At 45.8% G+C, this 21,414-nt stretch overlaps 1 protein-coding gene across 10 annotated transcripts in view; it reads right to left on the bottom strand.

Annotated features, from left to right (window-relative positions):
- FAM135B (family with sequence similarity 135 member B) overlaps positions 1-21,414 on the bottom strand; it is a 388,356-nt gene that overhangs the window by 87,943 nt on the left and 278,999 nt on the right. For all 10 annotated transcript variants that reach the window (XM_075920076.1, XM_075920075.1, XM_075920080.1 and 7 more), the window contains one exon: positions 14,284-14,410. In XM_075920076.1, the coding sequence (XP_075776191.1) occupies positions 14,284-14,410 (127 nt within the window). The remainder of the gene's footprint in view (positions 1-14,283; positions 14,411-21,414) is intronic.

Here is a 21,414-nt window from a genome sequence, read left to right as displayed (position 1 = left end):
GCAAGTATTCTCGTGCAAGAGGGCTTATGCCTGAGCGGAAGCATCAAAGTATTTGCACAAGAAGCACATATTTTGTACATTACAGAGTCAGTGTTCTCGCGCAAATTCTCGCAGCCAGTGTAACTTTTTTTAGGTTTTAAGAAGTGTTTTTTTCGAGAAAGCAATTTTTTCTGAAAAAAAATATGTCCAGACTACTTTCACTTTAGAAAAACCTGCTTTTGAAAAAGCGATCGGAAGAAGATATGCAAATTAGCACAAATTTGCATATCACCTTTTGAATAAAACCTTGTAGTCTAGACGTGTCCACAGAACAAAAAGTCTACACTCGGCATCTCTAGGCATGACTGTATGATTAAAAGTAACAAGAACAGTACAACTCACTCCTATACATTCTACATAATGGCTGTGTCTAGACTGGCAAGTTTTTCCGCAAAAGCTCCTGCTTTTGCAGAAAAACTTGCCAACTGTCTACACTGGCCGCTTGAATTTCCGCAAGAACACTGACGCAAGTGCTTCTTGCGGAAATACTATGTTGCTCCTGTTTGGGCAAAAATCCTTTTGCGCAAAAGGGCCAGTATAGACAGCTCAGATTTGTTTTGCGCTAAAAAGCCCTGACTGCGAAAATGGCGATTGGGGCTTTTTTGCGTAAAAGCCCGTCTAGATTGGCACAGACACTTTTCCACAAAAAGTGCTTTTGCGGAAAAGCGTCCATGCCAATCTAGACGCTCTTTTCCGCAAATGCTTTTAACGGAAAACTTTTCTGTTAAAAGCATTTGTGGAAAATCATGCCAGTCTAGACGTAGCCAACTGGTATTGGCACAGCAACTTCTAGCAAGGATACAGCATTTGATGCCATGTGAAGATCTGTTTCCACAAAAGAAGAGCAAGTGGTAGGAAAACAACAGGGATTCTTTCCTCTTCTGTCTCAGCCTCAGCACTACTATCTGGGATACATGCCAATGGCAAAAAGTTTGCATCTAGGTGCTGAATCTCCTCCATTCTAGGGCTTGCATCGTGCTGCTGTTGGAAAGGCAGTCAGCTCAGAATCTGTAGGAGCTGATCAGGTCTCTATTCGAGAATTCTATCCTTGTCAATCTTATGGGAATTACTGTGGTGTTCTTTAGGAAGATGTGGGTAGCTTTCAACAAAGTGCAATTGGAAAAAATACTTGTCCCATGATGCATTTCATTTACAGGCAGTGATAAGCCATTTCCATTGCTGTTGGCTGAGAGTAAACAAGCTGCTTCCTCCTATAGCTCATTCCACATAAGGTCAGGAAACAGAAAAACCTGTCACTGCCCACCTCCTTTAAACTGCCTGAGCAACCAACACTGCATTTTGAAGGTGGATGATTTAAGTACAGGCAGTCCCCGAGTTACGCGGATCCAGCAGACCAGGGAGACGCGGAGCAAAGCCTCGGAGGATGCTGGCAGTGGGACAGCCACGGCGCATCTGGGCTGTCCCGCTGCCTGCGTCCTCCGTGGCTTTGCTCCACGTCTCCCAGGGAGACACGGAGCAAAGCTGCGGAGGATGCGGGCGGGACCATGGTGCGTCTCGGCGGTCCCGCCACCCGCCACCCCGCCACCCGCGTCTCCCTGGTCTGCTGGGGGGGCGCAGGTAGTGCGCCCGCCCCCCCAGCAGACCAGGCTCTTCTCGCCGACGACACCTGGGGTAGAGCAGCTGGGGCGCTGCTGGGTTGGTCCCGCAGTGCCGCACCTCGGCGCTACTGGACCAACCCGGCAGCACCCCAGCTGCTCTGCCCCAGGCGTCCCCAAGTCAGCCGCTGCTGAAACTGACCAGCGGCTGACTACAGGAAGCCGGAGGCAAAGTTGCTATGCCCCGGGCTTCCTGGAATCAGCCGCTGATCAGTTTCAACAGCGGCTGACTTGGGAACACCTGGGGTAGAGCAGCTGGGGTGCTGCCGGGTTGGTCCCTGCAGCGCTGAGGTGCGGCGCTGCGGGGACCTTCCCGGCAGCGCCCCAGCTGCTCTGTTCCAGGTGTCCAAATTCAGCCGCTGTTGAAACTGATCAGCCGCTGATTCTAGGAAGCCCAGGGCAGAGCAACTCTGCGTCGGGCTTCCTGTAGTCATCCACTGGTCAGTTTCAGCAGCGGCTGAATCTGGATGCCAGTTCTGACTTACATACAAATTCAACTTAAGAACAAACCTACAGTCCCTATCTTGTACGTAACCCGGGGACTGCCTGTATATGCAAAAATGCATTAGATGAAATGCTCAGTTTATAGAGTGGATCTATTATGAAACTCACAACCAGGCCAGATGGAAAACTGGTTGGTGAGTAAACTCTTTATTTCTCTTTCCACCTCTCTTTTATACTTGTTCCTGGCCTTGACTTATCTGACCACAGGTTAAAAAGTACCATTGGCATTGACTTGACACTGAGACTTTAACAAAGTATACTGAAAGCTTTGTTATCCAGCACTCTGTTAACCAGAAAAGTTTGTTAACCAGCATTGCCCCCAGCGACAATACTGTCACATCTTCAGGCGCAAAGGCCTGGCTTTGTTTACCATGATTGGCTTAACAGTTTTTATTTAAGAAGTACTAATCATCTTTATCTCAAAATAGAAATGTGAGACCAACTGCCTCACACTACACAACTACCAATATTAAAAATTTGAGTTTTACTATTATTGTCCATTGGTTTTTCCTAGGTTGATGGGACCCTCAGATAACTGGAATTTTTAGAGAACCAGAATGCCCTAATCCCCGAGCATGCCAGATAACACAGGTTTTACTGTAGCTTTTTTCTAATCCAAGAAAGAGATCTTATAAGCCCCCAGAACTCCAAATAGTGGATCACTCAGTTCATAACATTTTATTTATCATTTTTAAATGGGCAAAATTAATAGCACTTGGGGACCTTTTACTCACTGAGCAGGAACTACAGGGCTGCTGCAGTACAAATCTCATCAATGGATATCAGATGCTATAGTGATGAGAGTTGTCTATGTACGTGTAGCTATGAAAGGATAATTCATTCCCCATGCTGATTAAGTCTTTGGTTTCCCTATTGATCCCATCAATGCAATGAGCCTCATATGTGAAGCCCTTTCTCTGGATGATTTTGCCGGAGTGGGGCCATGAATGAGGGGTTCAAGGTGCAGGAAGGGGCTCCAAGCTAGGGCAGTAGTTTGGAGTGTAGGACAGGATGCTGGCTCCAGCTTGGGGTCAGGCTCTGGGGTAGGGCCAGACATCAGGGGTTCAGGGTGCAGGATGGAGATCAGGGCTAAGGCAGGGGATTAGGGTGTGGGTGGGGTTTTGTGCTGCAGGTGGTGCTCAGCTCAGGATGTTCTGGAAAACAGCAACATCTCCCTCTGGCTCCTAGATGAAGGTATGGCCAGGCAGCTCTACCTGAAGTTCCTAGGCAAAGAAAACTGGAGCCACGTCCCCATAGCTGCCCCCCTAGAGACAGATGCCAGCAGCTTCCTGGGAGACACGGGGAGCTGGGCAGGCACCCAGCCAGACTTTCAACAGCCAGGTCAGTGGTGCTTTTTGATTGGGATTCCAATCAGAAAACAGACACCCTAATCCTGATGATTAAACATGCTTCTCCATGCCCCCAAAAGCAGAGCATTAGAATGGTGTAGTCTTTCTTACAGTTGCAGCACACATGGAATGGACATTTTTAGGCTCCCTGTCACTGCCAATTAAGATTAAAATTAACATCAAAAGGTGTCTGTTCTTTTTACACTGGCCAGGGGCGGATATAGGGCAGGGCGAACGGGGTGGCCGCCCCGGGCCCCGTGCTTCAGAAAGCCCCGCGCATGTGCCGTGGCGCTGCCGTGCATGCGCCTGGCATCACTGCGCATGCGCCGTGGCAAAGGGGGGGCCCCGCGGAATTATGCTGCCCGGGGCCCCACAAAACGGTCATCTGCCCCTGATACAGTGTCCCCCTTTGGATAGTAAAAAAATAAAAGTTTCTCGTGTGTTTTACTGACATTAAGAAGGGAACTGGGGATCACAAAAAACCCCGAAAAATTCCAATATAAAATTAACATTCAGGACTAAAATTCTGCTTTAAATTATACCCGTGTAATTCCTCCCCAACAAATGAGCCAGCTTCTGATCTAAATTACGCAGGTGTAATTCTGTAGGGTAAAATTTTCTGAGATAGGCTATGATATTCTGTTAAGAACCCCTATTCTAAATTTCAAGTCTGGAACAGGCACACAAAACATATATGTCTATGTCAAAGACACAGTACATGAAGGTTACCCCCCCTGCTTAGCCCATCAGAGGAAGGTCATCATAGAGCTAAGGACCCAGGGTGAGAGACAGGACATGACACATTCAATGGTGCTAGAAACAAATGCGCAATTGTCAAGTACTCTTACTGTCTCTGCTTTAATCCCCAGATGCAACACCAACTGATCACATCCATGCAAAGATACCTTCCTGTAGCTAACAGACACATTGCCACTTAACACATAATTGATAATTGATGTCTGCTTCCTTGAAGTACTTATTTAACTAGATATAAGGTATTCTGTAAGCTATGGGTGGAAAGTACTATGTAACCTTTTCATATTTGTTCATTTTTTTAATTGTATCCTTTGGTATATATGGTTGTGACTACTTTCTTCCACTATTTGATCTGAGGAAGTGGGTCTGGCCCACGAAAGCTCATCATCTAATAAACCATCTTGTTAGTCTTTAAAGTGCTACATTGTCCTGCATTTTGCTTCAACTACCCCAGACTAACACGGCTACATTTCTATCACTATGTAACCTTTAGATTATTCTCATTTTGCCTCACAATTAGCACCTATGGGGGGGAGGGAGAAGGGGGAGGTCTGAGATTTTCCTCTCCCCCGCCCCATCACTTTACCCACCCATTAAGCATCCTATATAATTAGTTGTAACCTATTGTCTGGCAGTGTTCACTAAGCCTAACAAGCAAAGTGACATTCCACCAGCACTGTGTGTAAATAAACCCTTCTGCTTCCTTCATACACGGTGTCCAGAATCTATTCCAACAGATTTGGATGCCACAGGAAGCAATGGATCTACTCCAGAATCGCATCTGTGTAGTGAAGATCAAAATCAAGTGCGAGGCTTGTAAACAGACATTTTTCTTATGATTGATCCCAGGACCAACTGCAAAAAGAAAAAAATGCAATGAAATCAACCAGATCCTCCAGGCACTTCTGATCTCTAGAGAGAAAACTCAGTTTCCTCTTTGAATGGATTAAGTTTCCTTTCTTCAGCAGGCGACACACATGCCCCCAAGGCCATAGTGAGTTTCAAAAGGAGAAAGGGAAAAATGCAAAGTATCTCCTGTTTAAAAGGCAACAGCGGAGCTTGAGTCCTCCTTTTGCAAAGCTAACACCTTCTTTCTTTCTAGGTCAGCAGGTACCAGAGGCAACAGCCGGCAAAGAGGAAACCCTCAGAAAAGAAATGATGAAAAGTAGCAGGAAAGTTTTTTGCTGACTGGCTAGAAAAGAAAAGAAGAAAAAGCAGGAAACACAAAGTTTAATGGGTGCAGAATGGCAGAAGAAAACTGAATTTTTGACAAAAAATGGGTCAACTGAAAATGACGCAGAGGGTGCTGGAATTAGAGGTGCGGAGATGTTGCCATAGCCCCTGGCTTAAAATCATTTCCATTATAGGTCTTAGGGTTTTGTTTCCGAAAGGAGATATGCAAATTTGGCACTAATTTGCATATATTCATCCGATCACTTTTTGAAAGCGGGTTTTTCAAATGTGAAAGTAGTCTGGAAGTGTTTTTTAGGGAAAAAAACCCTTTTTCGAAAAACCATGTAAACCTGCTTTTATTACAAAGAGCATTTTCTTTTAAAAAAGGGGTTTTTTTCCTGAGTACTTTCACTTTCGAAAAAGCGATCGGAAAAATATATGCAAATTAGCACCACATTTGCATATATCCTTTTGAATCGCCCTTCCCCACCCCGCACCCCGTAGTGTGGACGTACCCTCCGAGGGGTAGCTGTGTATACATATATAACAGAAGCGACGAGGAGTCCTGTGGCACCTTATAGACTAACTGAAGTGTAGGAGCATAAGCTTTCGTGGGCAAAGACCCACTTCGTCAGATGCATGTCTGGGTGGGTCTTTGCCCACGAAAGCTTATGCTCCTACACTTCAGTTAGTCTATAAGGTGCCACAGGACTCCTTGTCGCTTTTGCAGATTCAGACTAACACGGCTACCCCTCTGATATATAACAGAAGAAGAAGTACCTGTCAATTGTAGAACCTGTGTTAATGAGGCTCATTAAGTGGGCTGGATGTATCCCATTAATAGCTTTTGGTGTGAAAATGTGGATGTTAAAGGCAGGAGAAATTGGCTTTGTAATGCACCAACTAGTTGATGCCTTTATTCAAGCCCAGGGTAATGGTCAAATTCCAGCTCTGAAGTCTCTCTGTAACTGGTTAGTGAAGTTCCTTTGTAGAAGAATGGCTACTTTTAAATCCATGATTGAGTAATCAGGCAGGTTAAAATGTTCCCCTAAAGGTTTCTGTGTGTCACCATGTCTAATTTGTATGCACTTAATGGCGTATGTCACATTAGAGGATGTGCAATTATACGAGCCTCTAAAGGTGTGGCTTATGTGGATAGGTCTTGTGATGGTGTCGCTTGTATAGATATGTAGACAGAGTTGGCCACGGGATTTGTTGCAGAAGTAGGTTCCTGGATATGTGTATCTGAGGTGTGATGTGTGGCTGCTTCAGGTTGGCGGGTTGTCTGTAGGCAAGGATTGGCCTGTCTCCCAAGGTTTAGAGTTTGCTTCAGAGGCTTTCAGCACCCCCATTATACAAATTGTTCCATCACCACTGTGCTGGAGCATAACTTTAGCAGAGCCCAAGTTGGCAGACTGCCTGAGACAATAACTCAAAGGGTATAACTCTTCCCCACTTCTCTGACTCTGCAAGCTGGTCCCAATGCTACCTTGGGACTCTGCATACACTGCTCCATTGTGCCTCTGCTGTGTGTGGAGTGTCAGAGTTCCTCAGTCTGGTAAGGGAAATGAAGGAGGTGGTGCAGCTGCCACCATCTTAGCTGACACTCCAGGGATTGGACCTTGAGTGCTCAAAACATGAGCTGTTACCATGTAAGCTAAAGAGCCAAGGGCCTCTAGCTGGGGCTGTAACAGATTCTCCTCCAACACAAGCTGCCAGCTGCAAAACTTCCAGGTTCTCTGGGAGCAAGCTTCCTTGAAGAGAAATCAGAAAGTGTGAAACCCTCCATGCTGACTTACATCACACACACACACACACACACACACACACACACACACACACACACACACACACACACACACACACACACAACTCCAAACATTTGAAAACCAAATTATTTTCAGCCAAAACGGAAATATTTTTATTTGAAATGCTGCCACTATGCCTCAGGGGATTTGTAGTTTGGGGTGACTTATCATCCCATTCTCTTCTGTAGGAAGGGCTCTATATCAGGAGCTCCTATGAAACACACATTTCCTCTCATGAAGAAGAGAGAAAGAGGTGAATCATGGGAGATGTAGGCCTGCCAGAGACCCTGACTCATAGTAGGCAATAGACACATAAGGGACCAAAATAACAACTGCCATGAGGCACGGAGACACCATTTTGAATTGAAATATTTTAGTTTTAGGCTAAGATATTTTGGCTTAAGATATTTTGACAAGAAGTCAACAATTTATGTTGAAAACACCTCCCTATTTTCTTACCAGCGGTATGTAAAGGATACTACCCACTGATATATAAAGTAATTCAGAAATTTCAGGCTAACTGATCCATAGAAGAATACCACTTTGGAAAACTACATTTTCTTTTCAAGAAACCACATGTTAGACAAGACCATTCAATTTTACGTCAGCCCTTGCTAAGTCCAAGTAATGCAAATTTAAATAATTAACAGAGGGACTAATTAGTAGTTACATTAACTGTAGAAAAAATGATGTTTGCTGCCAGTAACCTTGTGTATCACACCTTGATTACAAAGCACATTAAGCACATTTGAGGCACACAAATTTAGGAGGCCTTTTTTTTAAATGGCCATTAGCCACTGGACACAGTGACCTTATTTATACCAGTGTTTCTCAACCTTTTTTAATAAAGTATCCCCCCCTTTAAAAAAAATTATAAGTACCCCCAGTGCCTACAGTTTTCAGACACACACACTTTTTTCTACTATTGCAACACATTTGTTTTAACAACTTAATCGTAGCCGGGGGTGTGTGTGTGAAATTTTTGGGTGTCAAAAGTACAAAAATAATAAAGCACTGTAAAACTTAAAACAAAAATTCAGTTTTCTCCAAATGTCAGTTGTGTTGACGTACCACCCAGACATCTCTCAAGTACCCCTAAAAGTATTCGTACCACTGGTTGAGAAAAATTGGTCTGTACTACTGTGGGCTGTTGACCTAAGTTACACAACTTCAGCTAGGATAACGTGGCTGAAGTTGATCTACTTAGGTCTGCTTACCAAGGTATCACAGCAATATGTCCACCAGTGATGCTCACCTGGACTCATGCTGCCAGCTGTGCATGCTCTGCTCATCACTGGGCGCCATCCCATCTGTACCTCTCCCGTGAGGTCACACATGCACCCAGTCTACAGGGACATGGGGTGTGTAGCCACATTAATTCAGGCAGCGGTGACTGACAACACAAGGACGTACTCATGGGGTCTGGAGGGGTTTGTACTTGGGGTGGTGAATGCACGTTGCCTCTCACCCCATCCATGCCACTTCAGCTACACTTCCATTTTTAGTGCCCTCACTCGATGAGCACTGTCGTAGATCTACTCAAGCTGAGACTCACACTCCCACCGCCACCGATAGATATTGCCTAGAACAATGGTCCCTATAGTACAGGCTGGAACTCCCTGGCTCAGCACACTCAGGACCTGACCGGTCCTGAACAAGGGAATTTGCCGGATCAGGGAGGTCCCTTGCCACCAGCTTCCCAGCCTGCCACCCCTCCCTGATGCTGGCTTCTGGCCCCATTGCATCCAGGGTCCAGGTGTTCCTGCTGGGCTTGGGTTCTGCCACTTTCTGCCAGCCCAGTCTGGACTCCCTGGGGTTAGTGCCCCTTCGCTGCTGCCGGTCCTACTGCCTGCAGAGCTAGAGCTCCCCAGCCACCACAGGGCCTACTACTGCCAGGGCTGGAGCTCTCCAGCTATGCCTTTGGCCACCCTTCTGCTGAGTTCCTGGCTGTGCCACTGGTCCCCTTTCTACAGGGTTCCTGGCTGCATTGCTGGCTCCCCACTGCCAGGCAGGCCCCCAGACCTCCCTGCCCTGGACATTCTGGTGCAGGAACATCTGTGGTCTATGCAATGTTGCCAGACCAGAGAGTCCCAGTTTAGGGAGCCAGCATGACCTGTAGCTCTTAATTACTTGAATTCAGAGGACTGGCATGTTTGAAATAAAAGAATTGCAAATGACAAAACTACTGGGGCGTTTCCTGCATGAAAATATGGGATAAAGGGAAACTTCTACCTAACTCCCAAGGAAAAGAACTAACAAATGCAGATAGTTCGGGCATATGATTTGCAAGAGACTGGAGGGAATAATAGGACACTGCCCTAGTTTTAATCACAGCGTGAATTATTACTGTTATACTAAGCCGGGAGATGAAGGAACTGTCAGTGGTGTTCTGAGGTCACTTGGAGGGAGCGGGGGAAATTAGACAGGTACAATCTGCTGCTGCTGCTGCTGCTGACATTTAATTACTCTCCCTGCTGAGAAGTAAGAAGTTCAGAATGCGGAACGTTAGGCGTCTGTCACTAGCAGCGGCGCTTCGGCTTCCCACGGGTGGAACATTAACAGAAAAAGCAGCGAGAAGGAGTGATGATTGAAACCAGCCTTCTTTTCAATTGAAGGCAGAACGGCTTTGGGTGTTTTTTTTTTTAAGACGACAAAGGGGGGAAAAAAAGCCAATAAAGTCACCGGGAACATTTATAGTGATATTTTGGGGCTTTGCTGGAGCGTTAGACATCAGTCTTTTCTATAGCTTTTGATATAGCCACGTTTTTACAAAAAATAATTAAACAATGTACGTGAATGTATGATAATGGAACGTTACCAAAACTGGGGCTAACGTGTCGATGTCTGAGTAATCTACTTAGCACTCCATGGATGCCGGGAAGGGATGGCTGCGCTGTATCAGCATCATTTTCAGAACACACTTGGGTGGTGAGTGTCTGTGAAAATCTGACTAGTAATCTGCCTAGAGCCCCAGGTTCAAAGCCCATTGGTCAGACTAAATTGCTCATTCTCCTGAATTCCAGGCAGTGCTAGTGCTTGGGGGCTTTCAGTTGCAACTGAGTTCCCATCTGCTCAGCATGGGGTACTAATAGTTCAGAACTTTTTTTGTAAGCAGTAAAGAATAAGCCAAGATCTTCTCTCCCGCCCCAGTCACATATGGCTCTGCCCTGAAAGGATTTGTCTACACTAGGGAACTACATTGAAGTTAACTGCCTTAGGGTGCACCTCAACCAGATGCATCAATCTAGATGTAATCTACAGCGGTGGATCTCAACTGGGGTTATATGTAATCCTCTGGATATCAGGAGGGATATCAACTCATCTTGATTTTTGCCTGGTTTTACATCAGGTTACAAAAAATCATTAGCAAAGCCAGTGTAAAGTAAAACTTCATACAATGATTTGTTTATAGTGATCTATCTATCTATCTATCTATCTATCTATCTATCTATCTATCTATCTATCTATCTATCTATCTATCTATCTATCTATCTATCTATCTATCTATCATGTCTGTCTGCAAGTCCATTTGTACAATAACTCCTACTAAATGGTAAGAGTCAGGGCCACCAGATTTGGTACACAGCTTCCTCTTAACATAACTTAAAGAGAAGCCAAGGTTTGGTTGTGCTAGGACAACTGGAAGCCCTCAGAAAAGGACTGTTTTCCATAACATGTGATGGGAGGAGCTGTTGTTCAGAGGCACACGATATGAGAGTGGCCACTGGGGGCAGTGAGCCTGCAGGGGAGAGCTATCCGGCAGAGTGTCCACTGGGGGAAGCCATACCACCAAGAGAGTGGCCAGTAGGGCTGTGGCTTTGCCAACTTGCCTACCAGTATATCAGTAAGTAGCCCCTCGCCCCAAACTCTTTCCCCCACTCCTGGACCATGGCTGCAACACTGGAGGGGTGGGGGACTGGAAGGGTCTGGGGGTAATGAGAATAGGCCCTTGGCAGCTGGGTGGGACTGGGAGGGAGAGAACAGGCCCCTGGCATTGGGGGGATAGGTGGAGTTGAGGTGGGGAGAGAACAGGCCCTTGTCCCCCAGCCTCCTGCACCTCCCCCCAAACACACATCCCAAAGCCCTGCCTTGAAGAACCACGGCAGTGCCTGGTAAGTCTGCTAGCGTACTATATGCTGAAAACGTAAGTGTGATATTTATATTGCAAATTAGTTGTTTTATCATCTATGGTAAAAATGAGAAAGTCAGCAAGTTTTCAGTAACAGTGCTGTGACACCTCTGTAGTTCATGTCTGGTTGTGTAAGCAAGACATTTTTAAGTGAAGTGAAACTTAGATGTACACAAGACAAATCAGACTCCTGAAAGAGATCCAGTAGTCTAGATTGAGAACCACTGAGCTACAGTATGAAACAAGAGTGCATTGAGATAGCTAACCATGATGAAGCTTATCTCCTTGACCCTCTAGACAAGGCTCAATGCAGATAGACTGTATATGAAGTTGGCTAAGGGTACGTCTAGACTACCGCGTTTTGTCGACGGAAGTTTTGTCGACAGATACTGTCGACAAAACTTCCGTCGACAAAGAGCGTCCAGACACATTGAGTTCTGTCGACAAAGCAAGCTGCTTTGTCGACAGAACTCCGTAGTCTGGACGCAATATTACAGGCAATAACACCTTCTGTCGACAGAGTTCTGTCGACAGAAGGTGTTATGCCTCGTAAAATGAGGTATACCAGCGTCGACAAAACTGCTGAGTTCTGTCGACGTTATGTCGACAGAACTCAGCAGTAGTGTAGACGCTGGTATAGTTTTGTCGACAAAAGTCCACTTTTGTCAACAAAACTAGGTAGTCTAGACACACCCTAAGAGATGTGGGATTCTTTAGGATAAGTCCTGACTTACTCTTGTTGACATCAGTGGCATAATTTCTACCAAGGGAAGTGGAGCATTTCTCACAATAAAAGCAGCATTAGCACTTATGCTCCAAGTCTGAGATGGTATTTAAGAGAACTTGTGAGACAGAAGCCTGCTTAGCTGGTATAAATTGACATTAACAGAGCAGTGCCAATTTACATCAGCCAAGAAACAGGACCCTTAAATCCAACCATAAAAACAGAGAGACAAACAGGAAACCCTTACTGCCTCTTTACTCCACTTTCCTTCAACCTCTAGGCATGCAAATTATCACAAAATCAACAGGTAGTAAAGAGAACTATCCTTGAGAGTGTGTCCATTGACTGGTTGGGGCTCCGACTTTGTTTCTGTATTATATTATTTAGCCGAATCCACAGGAGTCATTCTGCTGTCATGAATGTACTAGGCTCATTTCTGTATACGGCCTACAAGCATTCATGCAAAATAAACACTTAGATCAGGAAGAGTTGTCCCAAAGAGGCTTCCAAAGCTAAGGAAGAGCACGACTGATCACCTGTGCTAGTGACCGGCAGTACAGCACAATGCTAAAGCAGCAAGCCCATGGTGGAGCATCCATAGGCTGAGACATGGAATCCATGACGTTATTGGGCCTCCGTGACTTCTGCCCCTGCTGATTCCACCTGATGGTCAGCCCCCAGGGTTGAAGCTGCAGCTGTCGGTCAGGTGCTACGTCTGGAGGAACATTGAGGCTGGAGCTGCTTCCGGAGCTGCAGCATAGTTGGAGCAGGATAGGGTGGCGTTATGGCCAGTCCCCACTACAGGAACAGAAGTCACCACATCCATAAGATCAGCAGTGGTCAACCCCCGATTAAGAGCAGTGGCTGGCAGTCAGCCCCCATGGGTAGAGCAGACGCTGAACTGGAGTGGCCACAGTGGGCTTAACCCCTTCCCTGTCTCCTGCCAACCTATGGATGCTGATAGTGGATGGAGGGCAGATGGGGTCAGCAGGCCCAGTGCTAGGAATGCGAATGGTAACCGGGTAACCTATAAACATCATCTTTATTGGGAGATGCTTACCAGATCCCGTTAATTGACAGGTGTTGGAGCAGCCCCACGCTCAATGAGGGCAGGAGGATGCTCCAGCCCTGCGGGGGCAGCCCCTGTCCAAGGGAGGCCTGGCTTTGTGCACCATGGGCAGGGACACTTTAACCCGGCCGGAGCAGCCTCCATCATTGTGGGGGATCTTGTCCAGCTGCTACAGGTATGTGTGTGTGTGTGTGTGTGGGGGGGGGGTTCTCCAGTCCAACTGGGCTGGAGTGACCCTCCTGCCTGCCCTTGTTTAATTGATTAATGGGTTAAACATCACATTTAACTGGTTAAATTGATTAACCGTGATTTTACATCTCTACTCAATACAAACCAAGCAGTAAATCGTGGGAAGGGGGGGAGATGACTCTGCATGCACATGGCACATCACCTCTGCCTCTGCCCCAGGTAAAAGTCACAGACGGGTCACTGGGCTCTGTGATTTTTGTTTCTTGCCCACGACCCCTTTGACTTCTACTAAAAACACCCATGACAAACATTTGACTTTAAGACTAAGTGAAGGTTGTTATTGAGCATTTGGTAGGTTATTGTCTAGTTCAATGGTTTTTAATCTTTTTTCATGTGCAAAGCCATAAAATGTTTCGAATGGAGGTGTGAACCCTTTTGAAAATCTTATACGTTGCCTACAAACCTCCCTGGGTCTGCAGCTCGCACACTGAAATCCACAGTTCTATGGTAATGACAACCTTTCGCAGACCCCTCAGACATAGCCTGCGGATCCAATCACAGATTGAAAACACTGGGCTAGAAAGTAACAATTCCGATGCTTTTTGGAGGTCACTAATAAAGAAACAAGCCTTGTTATCAGGGTAAAGATTGTGAGAGGGAGAGACCGTGACTCGAAGCACTGCTTTGAGCAAGGGGACGATCCTAAACTGTATTAACGCAAGCGGCATGGTGACTCGGACAATGCTCCAAGGTATAATTACTCCCCAGTTACCTCCATCCTCCGAGAGGGGACTATAATTTGCATCTTGGCTTTTACCCAAAGCAACTCACAACACTTTCCTCCGTGGCTCAGCTATGCTGGAAACCAGTCTAATGCAGATTGCAAGTCAAAATGTAACCTTTCTTTTGTTGTCTGCTTGCCCTTACCTCTGATGCAGTCGGTTTGCAATAGCCCGCTCCAAACACTAGATTCTCTAACGACATACTCGTTTGGTCTGGTCCCGTCTCCAGGCTGCCTTTCCCAAGCCATGACCCTTTCCCTGGCCGAGCAAAACTAAAAGGAGAAATAAGAGGAAAAGATATTTACTACAAATCAGAGGTACCGTAGAATAATTTTCTGTCCCGGCTGCCCACCAGGCAGAATTCATTGCACATTTAAGAAAACATGTTTCACAAGCTCTGAAATAACAGCACATTGTACTAAAGCATCATATATATAGTAGCCCAGTGTCTGAGAGTCTGCAATACTGAAATGCTGGCTGTTCCCTCTGGGCGGTGCTGTGGCCTGAAATGCTAGCTGCAGGGGCAGATGACCGTTTTGCAGGGCTCCGGGCAGCATAATTCTGCGGGGCCCCCCCTTTGCCACGGCACATGCGCAGTGACACCACGCGCATGTGCTGCGGCAGCGTGGCGCATGCGCGGGGCTTTTTGAAGCGCGGGGCCCGGTGCGGCCGCCCCGGCCATGCCCTATATCCACCCCTGGCTGGCTGTTCCCTCTGGGCAGCCCATGTTGCATGGAGAGTGCGGGGCCCAAACGGCCACTTGTGCCACTTGCTCCCCTGTGGCTGCCCAGCTGAGCAGCGCAGGAGTCAGCCGAGCACCACAGCGAGAGGAGAAGGGGGGCAGGGCGGTGACGTACATGGCCAGGGGGCGGGGCCTGGCTGTGTACGTCACCGCCCCACCCCCCTTCGCCTCCCACCCTGGTGCTCGGCTGACTTCTGCGCTGCTCAGCCGGGCCGCCGCGGGGGAGCCCAAACAGCCGCTTGCTCCACTTGCTCCCCCATGGCGGCCTGGCTGAGCAGCGCAGAAGTCAGCCAAGCACCATGGCAGGAGGCAAAGGGGGGCGGGGTGGTGACGTGTGGCATGACAGCAGCTCTAGGCCCTGTCTCCCTTCGCTTCCCACCGTGGCGCTCAGCTGACTTCGCTGCCGCTCAGCCGGGCTGGCAAGGGGGAGCAAGTAGTGCAAGCGACTGTTTGGGCTCTACGTTCCTCATGCAGCACAGGGAGTGTGGAGTCCAAACAGCTGTTTGGGCTCCGTGGTCCCCCGAGTGAGAGGCAGGAGAGGGAGGAGAAGAGAAAGTGAGAGACAGAGAGAGAGGCAGGAGGTGGAGGAGAGCTGAGAGAGAGAGAGAGAGAGAGAATGGGAGGCAGTAAAAAGAGGAGAGAGAGAGAGAGACGGAGCAAGAGACCGGAGGCTCAGGAGAGAAGACTGACCTGAAAATCCCATCTTATGACGGGCTAATTGGCTAGTGAAATAAGAAGAGCTGTCAGCCAAATTAAAAGTCTTTGGCTTTGTTTTAAAGTTTAAACAGATATAACAAGTCAACACCACACACTCCCAAATGGGAAGAATTCCACAGAATACTGACAGCATCCAATATTTGGCTTCTCAAAGGGTGAAAATGAAGTTAGTAGGCCTAGAGTTTAAAAAAAAAAAAAAAAGGGAGACTCATGTTCTCATGTTAGGCTCCTCAGTCTGTGTTAGAGCATCTAAGAAAGTGACCTGTTCTTTGAGTTTTGGGCACCCAATGACTCCCATTATTGTCAACACAAGCTGTTGAGTATCAGTACTTTTAAAACCAGGCCACTTTCTCAGATGTTTTAACACACACATGGGAGCCTTTAGGATCATTAGGACCTAACTTTAAAATCCCCCACTTTTTTTTTTTTTAAATCCTGACCTAGAGGTAGATCAGAAACAGATGGCAGATTGTTGGTAGGTTTAAACAGAGAAATCTGGTCAAACAAGCAAAACATAATGATCCAAAATGTAGCGTCTTAAATCAGCCATGGGCAACCAAGAACAGCGAGTGGGTCGGATGAGTGGCTTCCTTTAGCTCAGTAGGCTGCAGCAGCACACACCCCACTGGGGCTCCACTTGTGGCTCACAGAAACCCTGTTTGCCCCCCCTCATGCAGTGGGGCACTGGAGCCCCACACTTCCTCCCCCTCTCCCTCCCTCCCAGCACTTTCGAAGCACCACAAATTGCCTGATTTGCTCTCTGTCCCTGCTCCTCTCCTCCCCCACCAAACAGCCGCTCATCAGCTGTTTGAACAGCCACTCATCAGCTGTTCCTGACTGTTCCACCCATGGGCGGGATGAAGAGGAGCAGGGGCAGAGAGCGAATCAGCAGATTTGTGGTGCTTCAAAAGGAGGGAGGAGAGAGGCAGAGGAAATGCAGGGCTCCAGTGCTCGAGTGCACGAGAGGTGTGTGGGGGAGCGGGCAGACAGAGGGTCAGTGGGCTTATGCCTTATTTTATTGAGATGCTGCTTAAATCAAGGCCTAGCATCTCACTAGATAGTGAGGTACACAAACTCTGAGTTGTATTAATCGCATGAATGAGTATTTCATGCAGCAGTGCCAAAGTCTGTTCTGAACATTCACTGGGGCTCAGCACAGCACCTACAATGGATTTTGAGGAGAGCAGTCTCTTCTTTTGTTCTTCCACAGCCTAGCAGGGACACCGGTAGGACATTTCAAGTGAAGCAAGGAGAGCAGCTTGAATACCACTGCAACAATTAAGCCAGGAAAGTAACAAACTTTGAACAGTAACATGGGGACTAGTTCTGAAAACCTTTACTTGCACCATCAAAAGGCAATGCCTTCCACTAGTACCATCAGAGCTTAGAGTTAAAAACTGTAAGGTAATGTGAGGGGTAATGTTCCCGGTATTTTTTTTTCTAGCCATATGTGGAATAAATGTTGTTATGTGCACCAAAGCAGGTGTATATGTGCACCACCAATAGAAACACATGCCAATATGGTGTCATAAGGACACTCCATAAAAGGAGGAAACTTCATGGCTGGCCTTGTGTTTATGAATTTTAATAACTGATGTGATTCAATCAGATGTTTGGAGGCTCCTTCTAAGCAGCAGAAAACACTTCAATGTATTTATCTCACCAAAAAACTGAGATAAAGAAGTCAACTCCAAAGAATAAAGGGACAAACATTGCTCAGAATCACATGAGAATGACAAACGCAGTCTGATTTGGTCTGTTGAAAAGACTGACTCACACAACGATGTAAAAATACTGTCACTGTATCAGAACCCTGAATAAATGATTCCCAAATACAAAACACCTTCATTTGAATATTATCAAAACTCTCAAAGGCATTGTTGGAGTGAAAAGCACTTTTTAATGCCACTTTGATTTATTTATCTTTTACTTTTACAACACAGAAGGGTTTTGATTGTGCTGGTCCTATGGGAATTGATTTAGGGATTGTACTATAAAATAACAACAAAAAATTCTGGAAACCAGCCAAAAATGTAGCTTGTTTTCTGAGGGAAAATTTAACTAAGAAGCTTGAAAAGTATTAAAGGCCCACTGATGCTTCAAGAGGAATAACTTATTAGGAGACAATTCCTGTTAGTTATTATGCAGATACATTTTTTGTAGTGCCTTTATTTTTTACATGTTACTATTACTACAACAGACACTTGAATTAAAATAGAACCTTTGTTTACAGGTTTAACAACTTTTCTTTTATATTATCTGACTAAAAAGTAGAATTTCCATCCTTATCCACTTGTTATAATTTAAAACTAGATTAACCTGGGCAAATATTACACCAAGGGTGCATCTAGACTGGCAAGATTTTGCGCAAAAGCAGTTGCTTTTGTGCAAAAACTTGCCAGCTGTCTACACTGGCCGCTTGAATTTGCTCAAGAGCACTGACGTTCTAATGTAAGAATTCAGTGCTTCTTGCGCAAATACTTTGATGCTCCCACTCAGGGATAAGCTGTCTTGCACGAGAATACTTGCGCAAGAGGGCCAGTATAGACAGGCACCTTAATTTTTTGCGCAAGAAAGCCCGATGGCTAAAATGGCCATCGGAGCTTTTTTGCGCAAAAGCGCATCTATATTGGGCATGGATGCTTTTGCGCAAAAGCATCCGTGCCAATCTAGACGCTCTTTTGTGGAAATACTTTTAATGGAAAAACTTTTCCATTAAAAGTATTTTTGCAAAATCATGCCAGTCTAGACATAGCCCAAAAGTGTAATATTTGTGGTAGGCAACAACCAGAAGGAAGAAAGAAATCCAAAGCAGGAAAAATCCTGTTTTCATGCAAATATCCCTGATGGGAAGAAATATTTAATTTTTTTTTATCTAAAATGAATGTTTCACAAAACTTTTTATGTGGTATCAGTGGCTCTTCGCTGTATACATCTCACGGTCTCCTTGCTTCAAATGAGAGAGAGAAAGAGAGATACCACCAACAGACTGTCTTTGCTACCCAGGCTTATATTTGTGGCAACTTCAATAGAAGGAGTACCCATTACTGACTAGTACTCATGGGATTGTAGAAAATTAGCCAACCATTTCTTTGCCAAGGTTCACGAGGCCTAAGGTAGCAGATAAATTAAAGTGATTTGGTTGAATAAGAGTAGGATTGGGAATAAAGCATTTGGGGCAAGATTTTTTTTAAATGCTCCATGTTGCCCTAACTCTGCTCCTTCTGAAGGAACTGGGAGATTTAGCATTGCTTTAGTAGATGCAGAGTGAGGTCAATGCTAAACCCTTTTGAAGATCTCTCCCTTTCAATTCTTTTTCCTCCTCTGCTCTAGGCAGAGTACAGTCTTGGATAAGTCACTCCCCCATCTCCCTGTCAATTATCTCCCATGTAAAAGGTGATGTGTGCTCTTTACCTATCTCAGATGCACTGGGAAAAAGTGTTGTAAGGAATAGGGTTGCCAGATGCTTTAACTAAAAATACCAAACCCCTCCCCCCCAAAAAAAAACACTGGGGAAAAAAATTGTTGAGAAAAAAAAGGGGGGAGACCAAAGTTGCTGAGAAAAAAAAAGGGACCCCAAGAGTTGTTAAGCTAAACAATTTTTTAAAATAGCATGGCCCCTTTAAGAACGCTTTTTGAGGCTTTTGGGCCCTAACAGGCTGCTGGTGGCTGCCCACCATGCAGGACAGCTCCCCTGCAGAACCTGGCAAGCACCCGGGATTTTCGCCTCCTGGTCTGGAAAAAATCAGAAAGTACCGGACATTTTAGGTGTCTGGTATTTTCTGAATTTTTGTGCCGGACAGGAGGTGAAAATACTGAACTGTCTGGTTCAATACTGGACACCTAGCAACCCTAGTAAGGAATGTAAAGTGCCTTACCCAAAGTATTAGAGAATCAAACCTTAACAGCTTACTTGCTTTGCTAAGGATAGATCTTCCACTGCAGCACTGGGAGTTTTGCCTGAGTACAAGATTTTCTCCTACTACTATGATTTTAAGATGCATGTGTGGGTGGATGTGCAGCTGGTGGTGCTGTTGACTGAGGGAAAAAAAATCTCCATTATAATATCAACAAGAGAGAACAGGACTGCCAGCTGCATTCAAGGAACACTCTCAGAGCTTATTTAGATTCATTTGAAGAGTGGCTTGTTGGTTTTAATTGGGTTACAAATGTTTTCAAATGGATTCCTGAAACTGCTGAATATAAGACTGAAGTTTGTACTGCCAGCCACTGAACTGGGTTCTACTCAGGGCCAAAGCCTGTGCTGCTTTTATTAGTCCTGTTTTCATGAAGAATGGAGATTCGACAAGGAATCACCACTCTCAACTACCTAGAGAGCTCCTGGAAATTTTAAAATAAAATCACTTAACATTAGTGGATAAACTTTCATTAGGAGGCAAGTCAACCTAAGTTGAAGGTTGAGGGTCTGGTCTCCTCGTGTACTTACGAAAGGATTTGACAATTATCGGTTCAGACACTCATGCCATGCTGCAGTTTTGGTCTTAAAAGCAGTGGCGTGGGCTTCCTCCTATTTAGAGAGAGCAGCAAAAGGATGCTGTTATTCAATAAAGCAGGTTTAGTTTCCTGCTCTTAGTTTCCCTACAAAACTTTGTATTTTAAAAGTTCTGTGTTTTTGTCCCATCAGTTTTCTCCCCTTCAGCAAAGATACATGTTTCCCTTCTTGGATAGAATTATTTTATTCCCCTTGTGGGACTGGTGAAGAACCAGTTCCTTAGAGGCACAGCTCCTTCCTTTCTGTAATAATCCCTGATTTCTCTAGCATCCTGGGGCACAGCACACAAGTCCTGCCCCACATTTCCCTGCGGACGCCTTACTTTTTTCATGCTGATCCCAGAACTGGAGTTGATGAAAAAATTCAGCACTGCCAGTGTACAACTGCAATGTACCGATTCTGAGGGGAGCCAAAGAGCTCAGGAGCAGTGGGAAAGTAGTTTAAAGCCCCTACAGTTTGAGAGTACGGGGGGTAGCAGGTCTCGTCATTGATGGGAAGTGTTTGGCTGCTGGAAGAAGCAGGAGTGGGAGCAGAGACATGTCGTAGGCTGATGCTATAAAAACATAAGAATGGCCATACTGGATCAGACCAAAGGTCCATTCAGCCCTGTACCCTGTCTGCTGACAGTGGCCAATGCCAGGTGTCCCAGAGGGAGTGAATCAAACAGGCAATGATCAAGTGAGTTCTCTCTTGCCATCCATCTCCACCCTCTGACAAACAGAGGCTAGAGACACCATTCCTTACCCATACTGGCTAATAGCCATTCGTGGACTTAACCTCCATGAATTTATCTAGTTCTCTTTTAAATCTTGTTTAAATCTTCACAACCTCCTCAGGCAAGGAGTTCCACAGATTGACTATGCACTGTGTGAAGAAGAACTTCCTTTTATTTGTTTTAAACCTGCTGCCCATTAGTTTCATTTGGTGAAACAACCCACCCATTAACACTATAGTCCTACCATAATGTGTTTCTTCTTGCATCTAAATCAGAAGTTCTAAGCCTACCCTCCATTGTTCCACTTTATTCTGTCTCCTGGGGCAGGTTTTAACTAGCCCTGTTTGTTTAAATGTTGAATCAGGAGATTTTAACCAGCTCCTGGTTCTGCTTCATAAAGACAAGAGAAAAATGAAAAGCAGCCCATCTCTGTTTCTAGCGTTGCCCCCCTCTACCCTCTTTCTGCAGGGACTCTTCAAAGAGAAACTGCTGCTCATCTTTAGTGAGACAAGTGATGAGTGGGCTGAAGGCCACATGGGATCATACTGTGCTTCTCCACTGTCGCAGATTCCAGACTTAAATTTGCTCC

This window comes from Pelodiscus sinensis, chromosome 2, assembly GCF_049634645.1.
Source record: "Pelodiscus sinensis isolate JC-2024 chromosome 2, ASM4963464v1, whole genome shotgun sequence".
In the NCBI taxonomy this organism is placed as follows: Eukaryota; Metazoa; Chordata; order Testudines; family Trionychidae; genus Pelodiscus; species Pelodiscus sinensis.
This window is presented reverse-complemented; position numbering and strand designations above follow the sequence as displayed.